Below are 22,216 nucleotides of genomic sequence, written 5' to 3'. Positions count from 1 at the left end.
GAGTCTGAGTGAGTGAGGCTTTCTCTCTCCGCTGCACTTTATTCTGTTCAAATTCGATACTTTGCTGTTTTACTGAGAACGAGGCTCTCTTTGTTTAACAAAGAAAGGGAGGGGGACTGCTTGGTCTCTTACGAGCTTTCTCTCTCTAGACTTTCATCTCTCTTTCTTTCTCTTTCTTTATGTCTGCCGCATTGTCTTGTTCTACTTCAAGAATCTCCCTTCTCATCTCACTTCCACGCATTAAAGTGCTGTCTCTATTTCTCTCTCTTTTTCTTGAGACGTTGTAGCTTCATATTTTCTGGGTTTTGGCTTCCTTCTTTGCTTTCATATACGTAGTAGCGCTAAAGAGAGGATACTAGGACAACCCCATTTCTTGTTTTCTTCTCCTTGATTCAACTTCAACCTTATTTTGAGCAAGCGAAGATAAATACATTTGCTTTTTTTAAGCTAGCTATCTGGGAACAAAGAACTCAGCTTGTTTTTACTCTAGTAAAAATTAAGCCCAGAAATTGGGGAAGGAGAGTCCTGCCTATGGGGTTCTGGTAGCAGTTTTTTTTTTTTTTTGGTGATTACAACCGAAGCTGGGAGTTTGGGGAACGGTAAAGTGTAACATTAGGAGCTGTATGAAGTAGAAGTCTAACAATGAGAGATGGGAAACCCAAGAAAAGCAAGGTTTTTTTATTTTTTTTCCTTCCTCTTTCTCTGTTTCTGGTTTTCTGTACTTAAATTTGTGGGAAAAAAACAAAAAGATTTGGAGGTTGTTAAAGTTAACTGATTAGTTTTCCTTTCTTGGGTGTTTGCTGTATTTTGGTGTAGCTCTCATGGTCCAAAAAAATGGTCAGAAAATGGTTCAATATCAAGAGCAAAACTGAGGACTTTCAAGCAGATGATCATGTTTATGGAGGTGGGTACTTGAGCCTTTTTCTGGGATTTCACAATGATTGCATAGTATTCGTCAAATACGGATATAGTTCTCAAGCTTTCATGCCAGAGAAGAAGGCTGGTTCTTTGCTGTGAAAAATGAAGGAAAGAGAATATTTTGTTGTGAAAAGAAAAGGAAAGAGAACAATCTCCCTCTATCCAATTAGAACATGCCAACTTGTCTTGGATAACTTGGTTAATCGAAGGGTTATCTTTTCCTGGATTCTGTTTATACTCAACAGTCAGATACCTTCTCCTTCCAATTTCTCATCAGCCACACAAGGCATCATTGAATATTCCGTTGCATCTTCTGTTTTTGTTTTGAACTTTTGTTCTGTTTCCTTTTTCTTTTGGGTGCAGATTTTTGCTTTGTTTCATAACTTGTATATATAACTTACTGATGTATTAACAGTGATTTTCTTTGTTTTTCAAATTTTAGGAGGTGAAGTGGAATACAGGACTAGCTTCTCAGAAAGAGAGCCATGCACGATTAAAAAGAGTAAAACAGGTTCCTTAGACCACCAGTTTTTGGGGATTTTTTTGGCTGTTTCTAAAAAGAAATTGTCCTTAGGACTTTATTATTATTATTCTTATTATTAATTTTCTAATGTGACTTTGATGTGCAGAAAAATTTAGTAAGAATACAGAGCAAAGCCGGCGAGGGAGAATGAATCTTGACCACCCTCGGATCATAGATGTCCAAAATTACAGGTATCTTTTATTTTAAAATTTCATAAAATATTATTTCATTATTTTTATTCCTTTGTGATGTATCGGTTCTAACTGCTCTTCTCTTTTCAATTGGAGCAGCATTTTTGTAGCTACATGGAATGTGGCTGGAAGATCTCCACCTAGCAATTTGAATCTAGAAGATTGGCTCCATGCTTCACCTCCCGCAGATATATATGTCCTTGGGTGTGTTTTGACAGTTTTGATCTTCATGTCTTGCTTACCAAACTCTGTTGTAGATCCATTGCTTATAGGATAATTTCTTTTTGTTTTCTTACAGGTTTCAAGAGATAGTTCCTTTGAATGCTGGGAATATTTTGGGGGCAGAAGACAATGGTCCTGCCAAAAAATGGTTGACTCTCATTAGAAAGACTCTAAATAATCTTCCTGGAACCAGTGGAGGAGGGGGGTGCTATACACCATCTCCTGTTCCTCAGCCCATTGTTGAGATGGATGCTGATTTTGAGGGGTCATCTAGGCAGAAAAATTCATCTTTCTTTCATCGCCGATCATTTCAGACAACCAGCAGCTGGAGAATGGACAATGACCCCTCGATTTCACAGCCACGACTTGACAGGCGATACAGCGTCTGTGATCGGGTAATATTTGGTCATAGGCCAAGTGACTATGACTCCAGTTATAGATGGGGTAATAGGCCTAGTGATTACTCCAGGCCCAGTGATTATTCCAGGCCTAGTGATTACTCCAGATGGGGCTCTTCAGATGATGATAATGGGATTGCAGATTCACCAAGTACTGTATTGTACTCTCCAATGTCTTATGGTGGATCAGCATCCAATGAACAAGGATATAGGATGCCTGGGCATTCAAGGTACTGCTTAGTGGCTAGTAAGCAAATGGTTGGCATATTTCTTACAATTTGGGTGAGAAGTGAATTAAGAGATCATGTTAAAAACATGAAAGTATCTTGTGTTGGCAGAGGATTGATGGGCTATCTGGGAAATAAGGTATTACTTGATTGTGTTATGGTAGTCTTTCACTTTATTTTTCATATAATTTACTTGTCTTCCCCTCAAGATCAAAACCACTTATTATTAGCCTATATGGCTTGATTTGTCAGGGTTCTATATCTGTCAGTATGTTGGTGCATCAAACAAGCTTTTGCTTCATCTGTAGTCATTTAACTTCGGGACAAAAGGAGGGTGATGAGCTAAGAAGGAACTCTGATGTCATGGAGATTCTTAAGAAGACGAGGTTTCCACGGGTTCATAATGCAGCTGATGAGAAGTCCCCTGAAACAATCCTTCAGCATGAGTAAGGCCTTTGCTAGTCTACCTTCATTTATTCTCTTTTTTTTCTTTAAATTACTTGAATGACTAAGAAATGCATAATACAAAAAATGGAATTTAAAAGTAGATCAAGAATAGATCTCAAACAACAGATAGAAATAAATTCTTTTATTATTTGATGATAAATTGAATTGGTTTATTATAACATTATTTATATTTGACTTAAAATGATTTGATTGTGCTTCAACTTCTTTTAATTGTCCATCTCCCTGCCTGACTGCTGCAATTTTAATTTTCAATGAACATATTTAACTCTAAAACTTGATAATAAAAATGGATCCATCTTGTATATGCAAAAACTATTAGTATTTTCTTGTTCTGGGTGATTGTGTTCTTCACCTGCTTTTTGTTTGCATGCACTGACTATTTATATAATAATCCAGTCGAATAATTTGGCTTGGGGATTTGAATTACCGTATTGCCCTCTCGTACCGATCTGCCAAGGCACTTGTTGAGATGCAGAACTGGAGGGCATTGTTAGAAAATGACCAGGTATGCTTTACTGTCCTGTTAAAGAACTCCGTAAGTTTCTTCACAGGTTTGAAATACACATCATAAGATTTTACTGTCAAATTTAATAAGAAAACCTTTCATTGATTATTTTCTTGGCAGTTAAGGATAGAGCAGAAAAGAGGGCGTGTTTTTGTGGGATGGAATGAAGGAAAGATTTACTTCCCACCAACATACAAGTATTCAACTAATTCAGACAGATATGCCGGGGATGAGATGCACCCAAAGGAGAAACGGCGAACTCCTGCCTGGTAAGAATTTGCTTCCTGCCTTATGTTCTTAAAGTTATAGCTTTGATGCAAAACAAAATGATAGTGTGATAAAGAAAATTGGGTTATTAAAAGTAGTTAGTCTCCCTTCTCCTGTCTCCTTTTTGGTGTTTGTTTTTTTTCTTAAATTTTAACCACTACTGACTTAATTTAACATTTTTCTACAAAGGTGTGACCGGATATTGTGGTATGGAGAAGGCCTCCACCAGTTATCTTATGTTCGTGGTGAATCTAGGTTCTCAGATCACAGACCAGTTTATGGTATATTTTGGGCTGAGGTTGAGTCAAGTCATGGCCGATTGAAGAAAAGCATGAGTTACTCTAGTTCAAGGATTGAGGTAGAGGAGCTTTTGCCATATGCGCATGGATACACAGAGCTAAATTTTTTCTGAAGGATGAGGGAATGGTTATGACCCACATTCTAAAGTATGCTCTCTCTCTCTAAGTTTACACATTCTTTGATGGTTCATAAACTTAGGCTTTAGTTGTCTTGTTTCAATATTGTCAAACTATTCTGTGAAGGAATGGTACGAATGCCTATTCTTATTTGCAAATATTTGTCTTTTCCCATTCCTAAGTGATTCCTATGGTTTACAACCAGGACTGTAAGTATCTTTTGGAGAGATTTCAACCTGCTTCTGCATATCAGCAATAATGTGCTTTCTGAGTCAATCAGGTAAATCCCTGTCGAGCTTTTTTTTTTAACATTTTTTTCTGTCTTGTGCATCAAGTTTGTCTAGGCTCCTTTGTGCTTGTGCTCCTTGGGCTTAACCATTGACTTCAATAGCTTTTAAGCAAGGAAGAGATACCCTCAACGTATCTTTCGAAAAACTGAATCAGGCCTCTAGCTTTTGGTCACTTAGCTAATGGATTATGTGAATCTATATGAAACCCAGCTCTGAAAAAGAAAATGTACCTGGCATATAGTGAAAGTGTTTGATATCTTTGTTCTCTTTCCCCATTGTAATTTTTCTCGAGAATAGCCAATGCCTTATTCTTAATTTTTAAGTAGAATTTTGGTCCCAATATGCAGGTAGGAATCTCTTTGAGGACATTCATTCTTAAGGGTGATGGAGACATTCCGTTGCCCACTAACCAAAAAAGGTTGGTCCTCCTCTCTTTTTTTCTTTACCTTTTTTATTTCTACTGTTTTTGCTACTTATGGTCTCTTCGACTAATCTTATGTCAATGTTTTCCTGATCAGGTGTAAATTTTGTAATTGATTGGTTAACTAACTCCACCCATCGACTAATTCCGCCTCCTCAATCATAACACTGTTAACTTTGCAACATACCAGTCTCAGAACAAGGCATAATTAAGTTAACTGTTTAACAAACACCCTCTTCTATGGCATCTCAAAGCTCCGTACGAGTATTGTTAATTCTTCACAATGATTAGGTACTATACTTTTCATAACTGGTGATTACTTCTTTACTTAAAAGTAAAAATTAGCTTACGTGATAATGGTAGAGCTTTTTTTGGGTTTTGCAGGCTGAACTTGCACTATCAGGAACTGCCAAAGTGGGTACTTGAAGATTGTTTTATTCATGATGATTCTTTTGTTAGTTTTAGGGAATTTTTTTGATGAGCTAAAGACAATGAAGTATGGTCAATATAATCATTAGGCTACTTACGTTTTGTTTTAAATGCAAAGAGAAGTAAAGGTTTGATGGATACTCATTACCAAAGTGATAGAGGAAATGTAAAAGAAAGAAGAACAAAAAAAAAGAGAAGAAGTTATAATAGAAACCAGGATGCTTCTTTTCTCCCACTGCTTTTGCTAATGATTTTACTGGAAAGAGGTTGTTTCCTTGATAATCTAGCAGCTGCACTGCCATTTACTTTTCTTTTTCTACTGTGGTGTGAGTAGCAAACCAGAAAAAGCAGCAGACAGTTTTGGCAGGCTTGGCAGGTTTTATGGAAGCCACGATTAAGAGACTTCTCTGTCGAAAGAGTTTTTTTTTTTATGTTCACCTTTGTCCTCTGATGCGTGCACCAGATCATTAGTTTGTTCTTACCTGTGTGGAATGCAGAGAAAGTAAAACAAGTGTGGGAATATTAGAATACGGCCTTCTTACCAAAAGAAAAAGTGGGAATATGGCTTATATAATCCCTTCAATAATACTTGTACGAAAACATGGACTCGCCTTCTTACCCTGCACGCCTTCACATTGTCCCCGGGGCAAAAGAGAAAGCTCCTGCCTCGGTCATCAAATGGAAATAGTATGCCTAGTAATAGAGGCATAACCTATATAATTGTCGTACTTTACTTTGCAAAAGCAGATTTAAGTTCCAACTTTAAATCCATAAAGCCCATAATGAGAGAATAAAATAAAGGAAGAGGGGCAAATGGTCTGCAAATGTATGTGCTCCCCATTCCAGATATGTGGTCAAAGAAGGGGGCCAAAAAAGAGTAAGAAAACAAGAGAAAGAAAAGATACGTTCAAAGCCACCAAAGCGGAACCTTATTAGTCATCACTTTGGCTGGACACAGTGCACTCAAGAATGAAGCGTTGCCTTCTGGTCTAACTCAAGCAACTTACCATCATTCCACCAGATTCTGGCCTCTGTTTCTTCAATAGAAAGCATTAATTCTATAGCTTTTTGGTGAAGCTCACTCAGCTTGGATCTTATAGTACAATTCAGATGGCTACGTGCATGACTTAGGACCATTTGGAAAATATATATAAATTACCAGAGACAAGCAAAGAGACCACAGAATGTGTTATACCTATATATTTTAGTGTGGAAAAGGACTAGCAAAACTTTTGCCTTTATTTCTCTGGCCATGGTAGACTTTCAGTTAGCTCAAAATTGTATTCTGGAGAGGACACCATATTAGCCGCCACTGATATATGCTGTCTCCCCATCATTCTGTGTAAATCTTAAGCAAAAGAGGGGGAAAAAATGAAGTGTATTAACTAGCTTTAATGGAGGGATGGATTCTTTAGGAAAGACATAATTGAAGCTTGAAACAAAGATACTTGATGATTCAAAGTTCAAAATACTTATCAATTGTCCCATTCTGACTGATATATGAAAAATCTAGGTTCGTTTTTTATGATTCAGTTATTAAAAGGTACTGATATATAATGGAAAATTAAGTCGCCTGGAATGGGAACGAAAAGGAGAGACTCATCATCCTTTTCTCTTTTTTGCTCACCCTTTTTCTTTTATCTATTCAGAGGCTCCTGGGACAGATTTGTTGTTGCCGTATAATAACTATAATTGTCACATAAAAATTCCAGTTTCTACTCCTTAAGCTGATATCTTGCTGGTGCCTCTGTTATTTGAGACTGGTCCCCAGTTTCAGGCAGGAATCACTCCAAAGAAACAATCCCTGGAAGAGTGATTGGGACATTTCTATAATACACAAATGGACACGGTTGGTCCTCTTTTTTACTTTTCTTGGTTTTGCTGTAATTCATTACACAACACCATTTTCTTGAATCTTGAATTTTTTTAGTCTAATCTGCTTATGTAAATTTCTCTGTTTGATTATGTACATTGTTCTTGGCTGCCTGCTAGGTGAACGCTTGCCAATCAAGCCTCTAATTTTCTTTTCTGTCCCAGTCGCATTAGTTTATGATAAAAGGGAATAATCTGCAGCTTTATAATTACTTATTGTTCAGCATGATGAACTGACTCAATCAAGCAGTCCCAACTGTTCATGTGCAACAATGAAGATGAAAAACCAGCATGTCTTTTAATTAAACTGAGAGGTAAACTTTGGTTCGGTGCACTGCAAATCATTGTTATAATATTCAAGCTTATGGTAAAGGATCAGAAGTCTGCAAGTCACATACTGAAAAAAAGTGGGTCCATTGCTCCTCCTTTTTCTCTGAGGTGAACAATATATTTGAAAAGAACATGACAGTTTACATATCTGACAATTACGTTGGCAAGTCATGATTTTGAGGCTCTTTTCCTTCTGAAGATATTGCTGTTCAGCTTGCATCTTTTGCTGTGTTTAAGCAACCGATTACAGTTTCTTGCTTTCCAAATCTTAAAGTATATAGCTATTAGTCTCGTTGTCCTGTTTTGCTGACTCGATTACTCTATATTTTAATCCTAGGTTGAGAAGTTAAAACATATATAATCTGCCATGGCTCAGACCATGTTATGGTTTGAATTTTTGGCTATAATCTGAAGTACCCTTTTGTGAGTGGGGAGTGAAAGCAACAATGGCTGGCAAAAGCATGTTCCTTTTTGTCTCTGCAATGCAGACCATACCAATGAATAGGTCTTATTCTTCTGCTATTAGGGAAGGTACTGCTATTCGGCTAGCAGACAAGGCTGCTAAATTTTGTCCAAGGCTCCTTTTATTTCATACAATTTCTTCTCGCTTAAAGGTATGTAAGATATATTTACTTCATCTGATACAAAACCTTACAAAGATTATAATCTCTCCAAAATCCTCTCCTCTTTTTCATGTGATGATTATGCGCACACACAAATCCCTAAAATCTCAACCAGCGTGAGCTCAGCAAGCATCTGAAAGAGTACAATGAGGTCAATAACATTAAGGCTGTTTTAAGCAAGCATGCCTTCATGAGATCATAAGTAGTGTATCTGACCTTATGTAGTTGTCTTTATGCATATCAGAAACTTTTGAAAAAGCAATACTAGTAAAACTTTTTTTTTTTTATAATTAGGAGAGGGGGAATTCGAACCCTGCTTTCTATGCAGGGGATCATGTATCAACCAATGAGCCAAATGCTCAAGTGCTAGTAAAATTTAATTAGAGTAAAGATGAAAATTACAAATGCCATGTTCCTCTATTACCGTAGGAGCTGAATGCCACAAATCCAACAGCCTTGCATCTCTGAAGTAAGCCAACAAACTTTTCTGATAACAAAATACATAGCAGCAGCAGCATTTGATCTGCCTTGAGGGTAAAATTTCTGCCTCAGAACCTCTTTGAGGGTACCATTCTTATTGGCACTTTCAAAGCCTCAGTGTCAATTCCGTCCAAAGCAGTCTGATCATCTCGGCAGTCAGGAGAGTAGAATGCGCCTAGATATCTGCATCAAACAAGTTTCATTGCAATCAGTATAAAATTCTATAATTTTTTGTGGTCCTTAAACAAATACAGAAAAAATGCTTATAATTAATGAAGCATTCCTGTCAACAGTGTGAGAGAAAACAGAGAAATAAGGTTCACTTCAATTTGTACATCTCATCTACTAGTCTCCCAACTTTTCTCACTTATGGTTAAGTAATTACAAATATATTATTCTCTCAGTAATTAACAATAGCGAAGATATAGAAGAATTGTGGTTGTTTTGATCGCCTCAGATACAGAAAGCAGCTGGCAATTTTATAAGCTGTACTTTTAGCGAGAGTTTTTGCATTTCCGGACATAAGAAGCCATGAAAAAGTTAGATTTGTTAAGTTGACTTGCTTATTAATGCGCTAGCTAGCCGGTGTTCATAGTCAGAAAGTAATGTTATCAGGTTATTTGTCTGCTGTAATCTGGGTTTGCTTAAGGTGTCTTTATATGCCAGCCTATCAGGTGCGGGCAATGGTGGTTTGTTGTTTTCACTATATGGCGTCTGTAATGTCTACCTCTGCGAATGATCTGGCTTTCTACCATTTTTTGGTGCTTAATATAATATATTAGCTGATTAAGCAAAAGAAATATATTGGACTTCCCCTAACTTTGTTGAAGCCTTTGTTCAATCAAAGGCAAGTCAAGATTGGCAGGTCTTGGAAGAGCGTTAAGAGACTGTAATGGGTATGTTATTGGTATTTTCTTCGGTTCGTTGGGTATCCAATACAACTTCGCAATACAATTGTTCGCCTCCTGCCTATTGGTAGGAACGAAAAGATTGATCCTCGAATCCGACTTCCAACATTATCTTGGGTTTGTGATGAAAAGTTAAGATCTTGAGATAAATGACACATCTTTAACAATACTGACAGCTTATGGATTCTTATTAAGGATAACGTTTTTGTAAACACATCTCGAGAAGCTGATATATATCCTCGAAGACGCTCTCACCAAGTTCGGAGTTAATATTTCAAAGATGTTCTTCACATATTGCTAATCTCTGCACACCTCGGGATGAATTGTTAGCAGGTTCCAGGTTTGTTTAAACCTGTTAAGTCTAATTTATTGGTGGAATCCCTTGATTGTTTCTGAATTAATTTGAGCTGGTTATATCTGTTCTGGCTGCTTCTGGATCTGTTGGTGGCTATGGCTTCTGGGTTTGTTAGAGCCTGCTTAGTTGTTCTGGAGACTTTGACATGACTTCCAGGCTTTATTTGAATACGCTCAAGACTGCAGTACTGATGATTGTAGCAGGTTCATGTTTCTTTGCTCGTTTCACAATTATGCTGTATCGGTCTGACTTTATCTGTCTGCTTCGAGGTGCTCTCACTCCTACATAAGAATCTGCTTCGGTTCAGCTCTGACTGTCCTCTTCTCTCTATTTCCTCTGGTGGCTGTTTTGCTGTGGTGGTTTGCTTTTTACTTTGTCTAAAACTGTTCCCTTGAAGGCTTGTTTTTGTTTGTTTCTAATCTGATATGCCCTTTGGTTGATCAGAAGCTGCACCAATCCTTGATACTCAATGAAATCTCCGGTTGACTATGCAAGGGAAGAAAAGGAATTTGTAAAACCACAAATTGTGCCAAAGTACACAGTCAAATTCAAGACACAGGAAAGGTCAATTATATATTTAAGGAGCAACAAATTAAGATGACAAGAGACACTCAAACAATCTTAAGGAATATGAAGAACATGAAAACAACCTTGAATTTTAAATTTAGGGTTTGAAAACAATCCAAAGTATTCTATATCGAAAACTGATCCTCAAGCATGAAGTAAGAAATGGAAACAGCATCATATTCCCATTTAGCAGGTATATTATTTTATATTTCTAAAACGACTTGTCTATTTTAATTTTTAATTTAATTAGGTTTTTGAGAAATTCAAACACCAAAGTGTTCTTCTTGCACAAGGAACAGGCAAGAAGAAAAACCCCAAACCCTTCATCTCTCTCTCCGGTGACCCCAACGTAAATATAATCCTCTTCCGTGGATGCTCCTTTCTCGGAACCGCCATTGCTGGCTGCTGCCCGGTGTTGCATATTCTATATAGGCATGACCCGATTAAAGAGACCCATTTTTTCTTCTTGGCTTGATGATAGAGCAAAACGTCTGAAGCCATTGCTTAAACAACTTTTAGGGTTATTTTCCTTTGAAAATGGGGTTGCTAGGATTTCTAGTGAAAAAATGTTAAAAGGAATAAAAGATCAAAGAAATTAACATTGTGTTTGGCAAGAAGGATAATTTAGAAACTACGGGTTTTTAACTTCATGGACTCTTGAAGAGAATGTTGAGACAAATGAGAGAGAAGAGATCAGCTATTTATTAGTGTTCTTATCCAAGTAGGCAATGGAATTCTCAGTTCTGGGTAAGAGTAGGATTTGGTTTACGTAGTGACTAATACAGTAACTAGCTAGAAGTTTCCCTGCCTTGTTGCATGCAGGGGTAATTTTTTTTTTTTATTGATTGTGTAAATATATCCTAATTTTTTAAAAAATTTATTATCTTTTTAATGGAAATATCATTTCCTCCTACCACTTGATCATCTCTTTAATGAAAATATCAAATTCATCAAGTATTCAAAACTAGTGCTACCACAAAAAAAAACAAGGGAAAATAATTAAGAAAAATAGCTTACTGATGTTGTTTTTTAAAAAGATTTGGATAAAGTTTCTTAAGTTAAATTTATATGGTTACTTATTGGAAATGATTACTTAAAAATTAAATTAGAAAAATTCAAACTGATTAATTGATAAACTTAGCTAAAACAAAATTTTAAATAATTTAAATAAGTTTTAATATTTTATTTTGATAAGTTTTTTTTTATATTAAAAGTATTTCCCTTTCCCCTGGTTATAATCCTACTAGTGCCTTTCTGTTTTTAGATATGTTTTAATATTTTATTTAGATGTGAAAAGTAGTGAGTTTGGGAGACTTGAAGGTGTTTTGTACACTTTGTTTTGCATTTTTTTGCATGTTCAAGTTGAAATGGCACTTCTTTTTTTCATATGAATTATTGCTGAAAATTGAGTCTTTTGAGCTATGTTCATTTGATGTATTTGGTAATTGAATATGTAGAAAGAAGAAAATATCTAGTGGCAATAATTAATTTAATTATTTCTCACCCTGAATTTAAATGCATGCTTGAGCAATTTATAAAGTCTTGATATCAAAATTCTATGTATAAAAGTTAGGATAATGTTAAATATTAGTCAATGTAGTAAATTAGGATAAAGTGTGTAAGAATTGAATAAGTAATTATTGTTAATAGGGCATTTTAAAAAGCAACCTTTAAAGATAAAAATGTTTTCAAAAATAGGTTTTTTATAGTTTTAATTATTTTTAATCAAGTTGAACAAAATTACTCTTAATAAAATCTCTTCATATTCAAGTACACATGATGTTATATGTAATATTGAAAAAATGTTATTGTTACATGTCATTAAAAAAGGTTGTTACTTTAAAAAAATATTATTGTTACATGTCATGTTGAAAAAATTATTATTATTATACGTTAAATTGAAAAAATATTGTCATTACATGTTTAAAAAGTTTTGTTACACTTTAATACTTAAAATGTTATTGTTATTTGCGAACCAAAACTTTAAATCCTCTCAACTACCTTCATTTTTTTTTATTTGACACAAATTTAAGTGTTTTTAATATGTTTTCATAAATTAAAACACAATTTTCTTTGTTTAAAATACCTGTTTCGGCTAAAAATCGAAAAAAATCTATTTGAAATCTTAGGTTTATAAATTTCAAATTCTTGAGTTTATTGGTATCTAGATTCCGAATTAATTCAATTAAAAACTACTTCAAACATATGTGATCATTTCTACCAATTTAGTTTCATCCATAAACATCTAAAAATCAAATTCCTTAAATAGCCACTCATTCCAAACGCATCAAAGCTATCATTCAGCATTCTAAAAGCGAGAGAGAGAAATTGAGAGCACAGTAGATGGATGACGAAGAAATAAATCGATAAAATTAGAGAGAGCTGTATGGTAAGAGAGAGAAATTGAAAGCATAGACAGAGATAGGAGAAATTGTGACGAATGATTTAACTTATTTGAAATAGTTTTAAGAGTATTTATTTTAGTTATGGTTAAATATAAGTAAAACAATTAATTTTATTTTGAGAGCTATTTTGAAATGAGTTATCAACATGACCATTTTTCATAATTTATCTTTAATTTTTTTATACGTCGGGAGGGAAATATCGAGAGATTAATTTACTAAAAATATATCTAAGGGCATTTTTTATCAATTTATTCCAAAATTAAAAAAAAAACAGTTACCTTTATATTTTAAGTTATTTTTAAACTCACTAGAGATTATTTTTCACAATTTTCTCCATTTAAATCGAGGAAAATAAAAAAAAAATTACGTCAAAATTTGTTCATATCATATCCTTGCAGCTCATCGCCATGCACGCCAACAGGTGTACAACATGAGCGGTAGATTCTGCAGAGTGCAGATCATTATCAACTCAATCTTAACTCGTGTTACGTCCAATCCAACTCAATGAAACGCATTCCTAATTCGCCTTAACACACACAATTCCCACTCTTTAACTCAACTAAGTTCACGCACAAGAACAAAATTAATCGAGCAGCTCTGCTGCCAAGCACCATCACTTCGCTACATCTAGTTGCAGATCCGACCAACAATTTCATGGTACCAATGCTTGTCCGGACCCTGCCCGTACCACGTGAAGGGATGTTGCGTCTCGATAGTTTCCCCATCTTAAGAAAAGGATTCAAAGTATTTGTCCTGTTAATTTGCACACTCGTCACCTTGCATGTCAATGTCTTCTACACGTAGATGGAGATTTGCATGCAAAAGCTTAGCCTCCGCCTTCTATAAATACGTTGCCTCTCTTTGCTCTTATCACCAAGAAGAAAACACAGATCAAAAGCATAGCAAATATGGTGATCAGTAAGTCTCCTTTCATAGTTTTGATCTTCTCTCTTCTCCTTTCTTTTGGGTTGCTTTGTTCCGGTGTCAGCGCCTATGGCAGAAAACAATATGAGCGTGATCCTCGACAGCAATACGAGCAATGCCAGAGGCGATGCGAGTCGGAAGCGACTGAAGAAAGGGAGCAAGAGCAGTGTGAACAACGCTGTGAAAGGGAGTACAAGGAGCAGCAGAGACAGCAAGAAGAAGAGCTTCAAAGGCAATACCAGCAATGTCAAGGGCGTTGTCAAGAGCAACAACAGGGGCAGAGAGAGCAGCAGCAGTGCCAGAGAAAATGCTGGGAGCAATATAAGGAACAAGAGAGAGGCGAGCACGAGAATTACCATAATCACAAAAAAAATAGGAGCGAAGAAGAAGAAGGGCAACAAAGAAACAATCCTTACTATTTTCCTAAAAGAAGATCATTCCAAACTCGATTCAGGGATGAAGAGGGCAACTTCAAGATCCTCCAGAGGTTTGCTGAGAACTCTCCTCCACTCAAGGGCATCAACGATTACCGCTTGGCCATGTTCGAAGCAAATCCCAACACTTTTATTCTTCCGCACCACTGTGATGCTGAGGCAATTTACTTCGTGACAAACGGTAATTCTCTTCCCTTTCGAACAAAATTTTGCGGCTTTTATCACCAAATCACCATTGATTGAAAACATAGTAAATTATTTCTGTGTCAGGAAAGGGGACAATTACGTTTGTGACTCATGAAAACAAAGAGTCCTATAATGTACAGCGTGGAACAGTAGTCAGCGTTCCTGCAGGAAGCACTGTTTACGTGGTTAGCCAAGACAACCAAGAGAAGCTAACCATAGCTGTGCTCGCCCTGCCTGTTAATTCTCCTGGCAAATATGAGGTTTTCTACTTTAACATTTATTTATTAGAAGTTTCTACATAACCTTGATGTCTTGGTTAGTCTATTGACCCTGTACTTATAATTGCTGCAGTTATTCTTCCCCGCTGGAAATAATAAACCTGAATCATATTACGGAGCCTTCAGCTATGAAGTTCTTGAGACCGTCTTCAATGTATATGGTTCTTTGACTAGCTATGAATCAATTTTTTGTTTTTACTTTCTCTTGTCTTTTACTTGTTTATTTATTTATTCATTTTTATCTTGTTTGTTAGACACAAAGAGAGAAGCTGGAGGAGATCTTGGAGGAACAGAGAGGGCAGATGAGGCAGCAGGGGCAGCAGGGTATGTTCCGGAAAGCCAAACCAGAGCAGATAAGAGCAATAAGCCAACAAGCTACTTCTCCAAGGCACAGAGGCGGGGAGAGACTTGCCATCAATCTATTGAGCCAATCGCCTGTCTACTCCAACCAAAACGGACGCTTCTTTGAGGCTTGTCCTGAGGACTTCAGTCAATTTCAGAACATGGATGTCGCTGTTTCAGCCTTCAAACTGAATCAGGTACTTAAAATCAAATGATTTTTTTCAATAATTTCATTAAAATTTTTCTCTTGTCTACTCATACGATTACTAGATTAGCTTCATGAATATAAGCTCATGAATCCTTTTGCAGGGAGCCATATTTGTGCCACACTACAATTCTAAGGCTACATTCGTGGTGTTTGTCACGGACGGATATGGGTACGCTCAAATGGCTTGCCCTCATCTCTCCAGACAGAGCCAGGGATCCCAAAGTGGAAGGCAAGACAGAAGAGAACAAGAAGAAGAGTCAGAAGAGGAGACATTTGGAGAATTCCAGCAGGTCAAAGCCCCATTGTCACCTGGTGACGTCTTTGTAGCCCCGGCAGGCCATGCAGTTACATTCTTTGCAACCAAAGACCAGCCCCTGAATGCAGTTGCGTTTGGACTCAACGCCCAGAACAACCAGAGAATTTTCCTTGCAGGTAGGCCTTTTTTTCTGAATCACAAGCAAAACACAAATGTCATCAAATTCACTGTAAAAGCCTCCGCTTATTAATTGATCAATTGGTTCTTGTTTGATTCTATAGGGAAAAAGAACTTGGTCAGACAAATGGATAGCGAGGCAAAGGAGTTATCATTTGGGGTACCATCGAAATTGGTAGATAATATATTCAACAACCCGGATGAGTCGTATTTCATGTCTTTCTCTCAACAGAGGCAGCGTGGAGATGAAAGGAGGGGCAATCCCTTGGCCTCAATTCTGGACTTTGCCCGCTTGTTCTAAGCAGCTGCTTCCACTTTTGTATCAGACATGCAGAGGCATGTAATGCAATAAATAAGTTGGCCTATGTAAAGAGGAGAGAGTTTGCTTTTGTCTTGTTCTAACCTTGTTTTTGAACTAGTAAACTTTCAATGTAATGAGAGTTGTTATCTTTCTAAGTTAATGAATAAAAGACCAGGGAATCTCCGTTTTCCTAATACAAGTTCTCCAATTATAAAACATCTTTTGTCCAACGTTCGATGGCTAGTGTCACAATGTTTAGCCAAAGTACCCGTTTAGATTGCTTAATTTTTGTAATCCTTTCTTTATGAATTAGAATTTCCTTTTTCTTTGTTCACTTGAACAAAGATGTCATACATAATGCATGAACAACTACATCAGCAATTCAATAGATGAAAGGCCTATTAGACGCAAATCATTTCATTTGGATGAGAAAGTTAATCAATTATTAAATGAAAATGCCCTTTCAATTGTAAAGAATCAAAAGTTGTGTATTTAAATGTATCCTCTGCAGGACTTTAATGCTAAGAGATTCTACAGATATAAGGGCCCATAAAAGAATATTGCTGTATTAATGGCCTTTCCAAACCTGGACAATTTCTTGAGCCAAAGACCAAAACTCTCCGCCTATAAATAAATGCACCAAAGTAAAAGCCTATTTCATATTAACTTCTCTTTCTCTTTTAACAGTTTGTTAAAAAAAAAGGAGCATGGCCAGACCCTCTGCTTCCTTGCACTTCCTTCTGGTACTCCTTATTTTCATTTCAGGTTTGTATACAAAAAAAAAAAAAAAAAGCAGTGAAAACTAAGCATTCAACTTTGTTTTTTACTCCTTGTTGATGTTGTTCTTTTTGGTTGTTGTTATGTGCAGTCAAAAACATGGTTCCAAAGGTGAATGGAGACTGTCAACTAGCTGTAAGGGGTGGTGGTTGTCCTGACAAGGATAAGTGCCTTGAAACATGCCGTCCCTGCTACCGTGGCATCGGCCAGATCACCGCCTTCTGCCGGCCTGCTGGTGGAGGGATTCCCTTTGACGAATGCGTCTGTTATCTCTCCCATGGTGCCCCTTGTAACCCACCACCTCCACCCCAATGTCCTGGTCGTCCTCCTCTTAATAGGACTATGACTCTTGTGTAAAACCTATGATTGCAACAATATTAATAAAAATTTATATAATTTGTTTAATCTCCATGCGTTCCCAAGGGTGCCAATTGTTTCTTGAGTTGGAGACTAGTTGTTTTAGGGCACTGACACCTGTCAAATTAATGCCATTAATGACTATTCAGTTTGTTTGGTAGAAAGGGTTCAATGGGTAATACTTTCCAGATGAATCTATCTTAAAAAATATCATTATTACTGTACTTTTTTACTCATAATCTATACCAACATTGTCAATACTTCATTTTCGTTTTAACTACCATGTTAAGTTTCAACCTCTGACAACCTTACTCCTTATCAAATTTAATTATCAGAACAATGATATTCAAGACAAGCTGCAAGGATTTCTTTGAAACATGCTCCTTCCAACAGCTCCCCAAATTCTTTCTTGCAGCTGTAGATGGCCAATTTCTTATTCTTCATTTTTCTCTTTATACTTCTAACATTCCATTTTTTTCAGCAGTAACTTTATTTGGTTAGAAAAATTTCTAATAATAAGCAGAGTCGGACCTCCTGGATTTATTGTTTTACATTTTCACCAGCTGAAATTCTAGTTTGTTAGCGTTATTATTGCTTCTGCTATGTGCAGACAAAGGGTATGACACCAAGGGTAAATGCAGACTGCGACCTAGCTATGAAGGGCATGTGTATCGCATAGCATTCGTTTTTCTCTCCCTGAGGAAAGCGTACAACTCTGTTCGCGGCAAAACAATTGTTTGTATTCATGGCATTAATTTGAGTGGTCACCAGGTTAAACCTTTATCAGAATGGACTGTTTCCAAGTATAATATATACTTCTGCAATATTGAAATAAATGTACGAGTATGTAACTCTAGCTAATTTTTTTTTCCCTTTGTTGATTTTAAGTTTAGGGAGACAAACTTTGAATCTTATTTAGATAGTTTAAGTTTGGGAAATTCCCTGATGCTTTAGTTCCTAATGTTACTCTTTTTTTCTCGAATGTAAACACAAATGTATGAATATGTACTTTTAACTCCTTTCAGAAATCAAGAGTACAATGAGGTGGAAAAGGATTGAAGGAAGAAGATCACTTGGTATATAGGGAGGTCATTACGTATAATAAAAAGATGATTTATACGAATCTTCCATCATTGTTGCTGCTGCAGGTGCTCTCTTTACAGGGAGAGCGCCAGCCATATCCACCAAGTATGCCTTGTTCAACCGTAGAGATTGTAAAGTTTTTCTGCAACAAATACAGATTCATTCAAGGATTAGTAATAGATATAAGCAAATGTGAAGGAACTTATGTTAAAGCATATAAAAAGAAGGTGAAATTTAAATTACCTGCAACACTCTTGTCGAAGCAATCGGTGTCACACTTCATCTCGCAGAAGGTACTGCTTCCTCCACCAGCTTGGCATTCCTTTTCGCAGTCGTGGAAAATGCGTCCTGGGCTGTGGCAGTAGGGAACCGGACGGCGGCAACAAGAACAAGGCACATGACCAACAATGCAGCTACTTTGTTCGCCATTGTCAAACAGGAGAATTTTTTGGTCGAAGTAACCTTCTTTTTTAACGGAGAAAGGGGCATTGTTAGGCCCTTAACAGCTTTCGATGGGTCATATTGGGCCGGCCACGGTCTTATAAATGACCCATGGTGGTGCGGCCCATTATGCAAGCTAAAAAGCCCAAAAATTCTTTCAATGACCAAATAGCCCTCACTCTTTTACCGAAATTCCTCATATTTCTACTTGAGAACAACTTCTTCCCCAAGACAGCTGCTACTTAGATACAGAGAACAGAGAAAATAAAAGAAAACAAAAGGAAAAACATCAAAAATCAAAGCAGAAGCAGATCAAGATAGGAATGGAGTGCGTGTTCGGTCTAGTAGGCAACGGCTTCGCCATAGTAGCGGCAGACACGTCGGCGGTTCACAGCATCCTCGTTCACAAATCCAACGAAGACAAGATCATGATCCTCGATTCTCACAAACTCATCGCCGCTAGCGGTGAATCCGGCGACAGGTTCCCCCTATCTTTTTTGAATCTCCGTATAATCTATGAATACATTTCCTTATTTTCACGTTCTAATAAAATTAAAAAAAAATTCATCAGAGTGCAATTCACGGAGTATATACAGAAAAACGTGGCTTTGTACCAGTTTCGAAACGGTATTCCCTTGACAACTGCGGCCGCCGCCAATTTCACTCGCGGTGAGCTTGCCACTGCCTTAAGGAAGGTATAAAGTTTATTCTTTTTATACAGTTTCAATTTAGGGTTTGACTGTTAATTAGGTTTTTATTAGTTTTGAAATTATAAATACTTTTACATTTCCCTTAATATTTGTTAAGTTGAAAATTTGTGGAATTTCTATAAAGCTTTTCAATTTCAATTTACTTGTTAAACTTTTAGCGGCAAAGAGGAAGATAAATCCATGTGGAACAAGAGTGTTATTTTAGAGTTGACACTGGTTAAAGGTTGACATTTTGTGTTGGAGTCGATATTAGCTATAAACTTTTTAGCTTTGCTTGATGTCTCACACGGTCATGTATATTTGAAGAACTGTTCAGCCTGTGACATTGATAACTTGTCCTGAAACCATTTTTCTAGAACAATGTCAAAATGGTTTGGTGGGTTTGATTAGAGTAAAACTTTACCAGGCTCTTAAGTATTCAAGGGTGGGTGTAGTCTATTATGATTTTATCCCCTTTTTTACCAGAATTTGTGGCAATCACTTTGCTCCGTTTACTGCATAATCCATTGTACTAGAGATAGCATTGTTAATGAGTGCTAAACTATGATGATCAAGCTGAAAGTCTTACGTGGAAAGAGGCAAACTCTTATCGTGCTTTTATTTAAAGCTGCATATGTTATAAAACTATAGCCCATTTTGAGGAGGTTCCTGGGTAATAGTAACTACTTTGCGGGACCAGTTGAGTTGAATCAAGTGCTTAGCTAAACAATAGGAAGTTCTGAACTTGCTGGGAAACCATTTTCTCTGCTTAACTAAACATTTAATGTTGAGCACTGTATTTTTTTATGATGCTTAAAGTTGTTGGATGCTGAATCACTGGAGTGGCTATCCTCTTCATTTTAATTCCCAAGTTTTGTTTGTCCATTGAGCTGTACATTTTTGGGATTTTATGTGACATATTAGAAGCATGTAAAAATGGTGTGGTTTCCCATTTTTATATGTTCTTGAATGAGATTTTTGTAAAGATATTTATTTGTCAGTGCAAAAAACAAAATACAATTAAACCTGGTATTATCTATGATTGATGTGGTTTTCGAGCTTGGTAATCAGAACATTTGCATCAAGGACATGTACTAAACAAGGCTAGGCAATTATTTCTTCAGTGTTCTGCAAGACAATCACCTGCGCTTGTTTATGCTAGAATCTTTAGAACTAGAAAGTTATAATACTGTATAAACTTAATTTAAGATTGAAAGTAGAGTTGATACTTGTATGGCATGAATCCATGACCCGCTGGTGCCTCACTTCAATTTAAATAGGATGTGGTTTCTGATGGAACATCTTGTCAAGCTTTGTGGCATTAATCCTTGTTTTTTTTGGTTTGGAAGATCATGTTAGAAAAGGGTTAAGGTTTTTCAGGTTACATGAAAATATTTCATTGCCTTTTCAGCTAGCATGATGACGCTGAGCCTATGTAATTCTTTTGCATGTCTTTGAGCCAAAAAAGAGAAAAAAAAAAAAAACCTTTTCATGTCTGAATTACTTTTATATCTGATCAGCTGCTTCGTGCTGGTGTTCAGTTCCTTATTGGTCTTTGTCGTCCTTGAATCTTGCAATGAAGAGAGTTCTTTCTTCAGTTGTCTCTATATACCTCTTACTCTTAGCAGTGAGGTTAATTTTCTGGCCTTTGAACAACCAAAATGAACTGACTAATTAATGAAGAAAAGGTAATGCAAAAGTATTTGCTCTTGAGCCTTGCTCTAGATAAGTCATCTGCTTTTACAACAATAAATTTATCCAATAAGACATGATTCAAAATTTGATCTGCAGTTTTAAGCAGTTGGCATTTGCTCTAGGTATATGTATTCTTGTTGCTTTTATAAGTACCTTTGAATGCACCTAAGATATATATCCATTCATGCATGGGACACACACTTTTTAATTCTGTTGTGTGCCATAGCAATGCCGAATTTCTTCTCCTGCTCACCTGCTTGTTCTTATTACTTCTGTTGTTAACGATAACTGATTTGGTCTTTCCAGAATCCATACTTTGTGAACATCCTTCTTGCTGGCTATGACAAAGAGACAGGCCCATCTTTGTACTATATCGACTACATTGCTACACTTCACAAGGTTGATAAGGGAGCATTTGGTTATGGATCCTATTTTTCTCTCGCTATGATGGACAGGCACTACCACAGTGGCATGACAGTGGAAGAAGCCATTGATTTAGTTGATAAATGCATAATGGAGATCAGATCAAGACTGGTTGTGGCACCACCAAACTTTGTTATCAAGATTGTCGACAAAGATGGAGCTAGGGAGTATGCCTGGCGTGAATCTGTCAAGGATGCTGAAGTTGCTTCAGCCTGACTATTTATCCTGGATTTTCTCTTCCATTCTGGGTGTTCAATTTGCATGTACTGATAGGAAACAATACGTTTGAGCAGCGAAAACTTAGTATCAAAAACTAGTTATCCACCCTCTGTTGCTTGAATCGATGACGTTCTGAAGTGCAAAAGTTTGGAAAATGTGATGATATTTTATTTTGAAGTGGAAACCATTTATGGGCAAATCTTGTATCGTGGGAGTTATTTTACTGAAATTTAACTAAAGAGCTCTGAATTAGGCATTTTAGCATCTTAATGCAGGAAGATGTGTTCCACTAGAGAAGAGAAGTTGAAAGCATATGAGCTTTTTTGAGTCTTGGCTCGTCTCCAGTTTTCCTCTAAAGTTTAGTCTGTCTTACCAAAGTTCACAAGTAGATGTGTGAAAAGGCAAATAAATGGTAGATTAAAAAAAAAAGGGATTGAACAAATCAACAGTATCAAATTCATGGGAGAGGATTCCGGTCCAAACTTCCCTGTTCTGTTTTTTCTAGCAATGGTACCCAGATGTGGTAGGAATACAAGTTTATAGTTTATTTCTTTTGTTTAAAGCTACAATCGGTACATCTCATGTTTGAGGTCGACCCAGTGTGGACGATG

The 22,216-nt window shown here is 36.6% G+C and overlaps 4 protein-coding genes across 6 annotated transcripts; all 4 read left to right on the top strand.

The window, feature by feature from the left end:
• Positions 1-5,523, top strand: LOC18603026 (type IV inositol polyphosphate 5-phosphatase 7). Of its 3 annotated transcripts, none has more exons than XM_007034755.2 (14): positions 1-672; positions 817-904; positions 1,361-1,420; positions 1,548-1,632; positions 1,732-1,836; positions 1,931-2,618; positions 2,732-2,925; positions 3,344-3,452; positions 3,573-3,721; positions 3,909-4,165; positions 4,341-4,415; positions 4,773-4,843; positions 4,944-5,137; positions 5,231-5,523. In XM_007034755.2, exons 1-10 carry the CDS (start codon positions 643-645, stop codon positions 4,129-4,131), a joined length of 1,731 nt encoding a protein of 576 aa, XP_007034817.2. In that variant the 5' UTR covers positions 1-642; the 3' UTR covers positions 4,132-4,165; positions 4,341-4,415; positions 4,773-4,843; positions 4,944-5,137; positions 5,231-5,523. The 3 variants fall into 3 exon arrangements, with proteins under 3 accessions (XP_007034817.2, XP_007034818.2, XP_007034814.2); XM_007034752.2 differs by having other exon boundaries at positions 2-672; positions 1,361-1,429; XM_007034756.2 differs by lacking the exons at positions 4,773-4,843; positions 4,944-5,137; positions 5,231-5,523 and adding an exon at positions 4,527-4,564 and having other exon boundaries at positions 1,361-1,429.
• LOC18603024 (vicilin) lies at positions 13,693-16,126 on the top strand. The gene is made up of 6 exons (XM_007034750.2): positions 13,693-14,354; positions 14,444-14,619; positions 14,711-14,791; positions 14,892-15,176; positions 15,289-15,619; positions 15,725-16,126. The coding sequence occupies exons 1-6, from the start codon at positions 13,724-13,726 to the stop codon at positions 15,919-15,921; spliced, it is 1,701 nt and encodes a 566-aa protein (XP_007034812.2). The 5' UTR covers positions 13,693-13,723; the 3' UTR covers positions 15,922-16,126.
• On the top strand, positions 16,600-17,121 carry LOC18603023. Its single transcript, XM_007034749.2, has 2 exons — positions 16,600-16,686; positions 16,790-17,121. Exons 1-2 carry the CDS (start codon positions 16,629-16,631, stop codon positions 17,053-17,055), a joined length of 324 nt encoding a protein of 107 aa, XP_007034811.1. The 5' UTR covers positions 16,600-16,628; the 3' UTR covers positions 17,056-17,121.
• Positions 18,797-21,834, top strand: LOC18603022 (proteasome subunit beta type-2-A). Its single transcript, XM_007034748.2, has 3 exons — positions 18,797-19,060; positions 19,151-19,274; positions 21,270-21,834. The coding sequence occupies exons 1-3, from the start codon at positions 18,903-18,905 to the stop codon at positions 21,600-21,602; spliced, it is 615 nt and encodes a 204-aa protein (XP_007034810.1). The 5' UTR covers positions 18,797-18,902; the 3' UTR covers positions 21,603-21,834.

This window comes from Theobroma cacao, chromosome 4 (assembly GCF_000208745.1).
Source record: "Theobroma cacao cultivar B97-61/B2 chromosome 4, Criollo_cocoa_genome_V2, whole genome shotgun sequence".
Taxonomy (NCBI): Eukaryota; Viridiplantae; Streptophyta; class Magnoliopsida; order Malvales; family Malvaceae; genus Theobroma; species Theobroma cacao.
Note: the sequence above shows the minus strand (reverse complement) of the source record. Positions and strands in the feature narration are given on the sequence as shown.

What these genes read in the sequence shown, in the direction of transcription:
- LOC18603026 (XM_007034752.2), top strand. Translation starts at nt 643, where the DNA reads ATGAGAGATGGGAAACCCAAGAAAAGCAAG. An exon ending in GGAAACCCAAGAAAAGCAAG is followed by an intron (nt 673 to 816) that starts GTTTTTTTATTT and finishes ATTTTGGTGTAG; the next exon opens with CTCTCATGGTCCAAAAAAAT. An exon ending in AAACGGCGAACTCCTGCCTG is followed by an intron (nt 3,722 to 3,908) that starts GTAAGAATTTGC and finishes TTTTCTACAAAG; the next exon opens with GTGTGACCGGATATTGTGGT.
- LOC18603024 (XM_007034750.2), top strand. Translation starts at nt 13,724, where the DNA reads ATGGTGATCAGTAAGTCTCCTTTCATAGTTTTGATCTTCTCTCTTCTC. An exon ending in CAGCCTTCAAACTGAATCAG is followed by an intron (nt 15,177 to 15,288) that starts GTACTTAAAATC and finishes ATCCTTTTGCAG; the next exon opens with GGAGCCATATTTGTGCCACA. An exon ending in CCAGAGAATTTTCCTTGCAG is followed by an intron (nt 15,620 to 15,724) that starts GTAGGCCTTTTT and finishes TTGATTCTATAG; the next exon opens with GGAAAAAGAACTTGGTCAGA.
- LOC18603023 (XM_007034749.2), top strand. Translation starts at nt 16,629, where the DNA reads ATGGCCAGACCCTCTGCTTCCTTGCACTTCCTTCTGGTACTCCTTATT. An exon ending in ACTCCTTATTTTCATTTCAG is followed by an intron (nt 16,687 to 16,789) that starts GTTTGTATACAA and finishes TGTTATGTGCAG; the next exon opens with TCAAAAACATGGTTCCAAAG.
- LOC18603022 (XM_007034748.2), top strand. Translation starts at nt 18,903, where the DNA reads ATGGAGTGCGTGTTCGGTCTAGTAGGCAACGGCTTCGCCATAGTAGCG. An exon ending in AGCGGTGAATCCGGCGACAG is followed by an intron (nt 19,061 to 19,150) that starts GTTCCCCCTATC and finishes AAAATTCATCAG; the next exon opens with AGTGCAATTCACGGAGTATA. An exon ending in TTGCCACTGCCTTAAGGAAG is followed by an intron (nt 19,275 to 21,269) that starts GTATAAAGTTTA and finishes TGGTCTTTCCAG; the next exon opens with AATCCATACTTTGTGAACAT.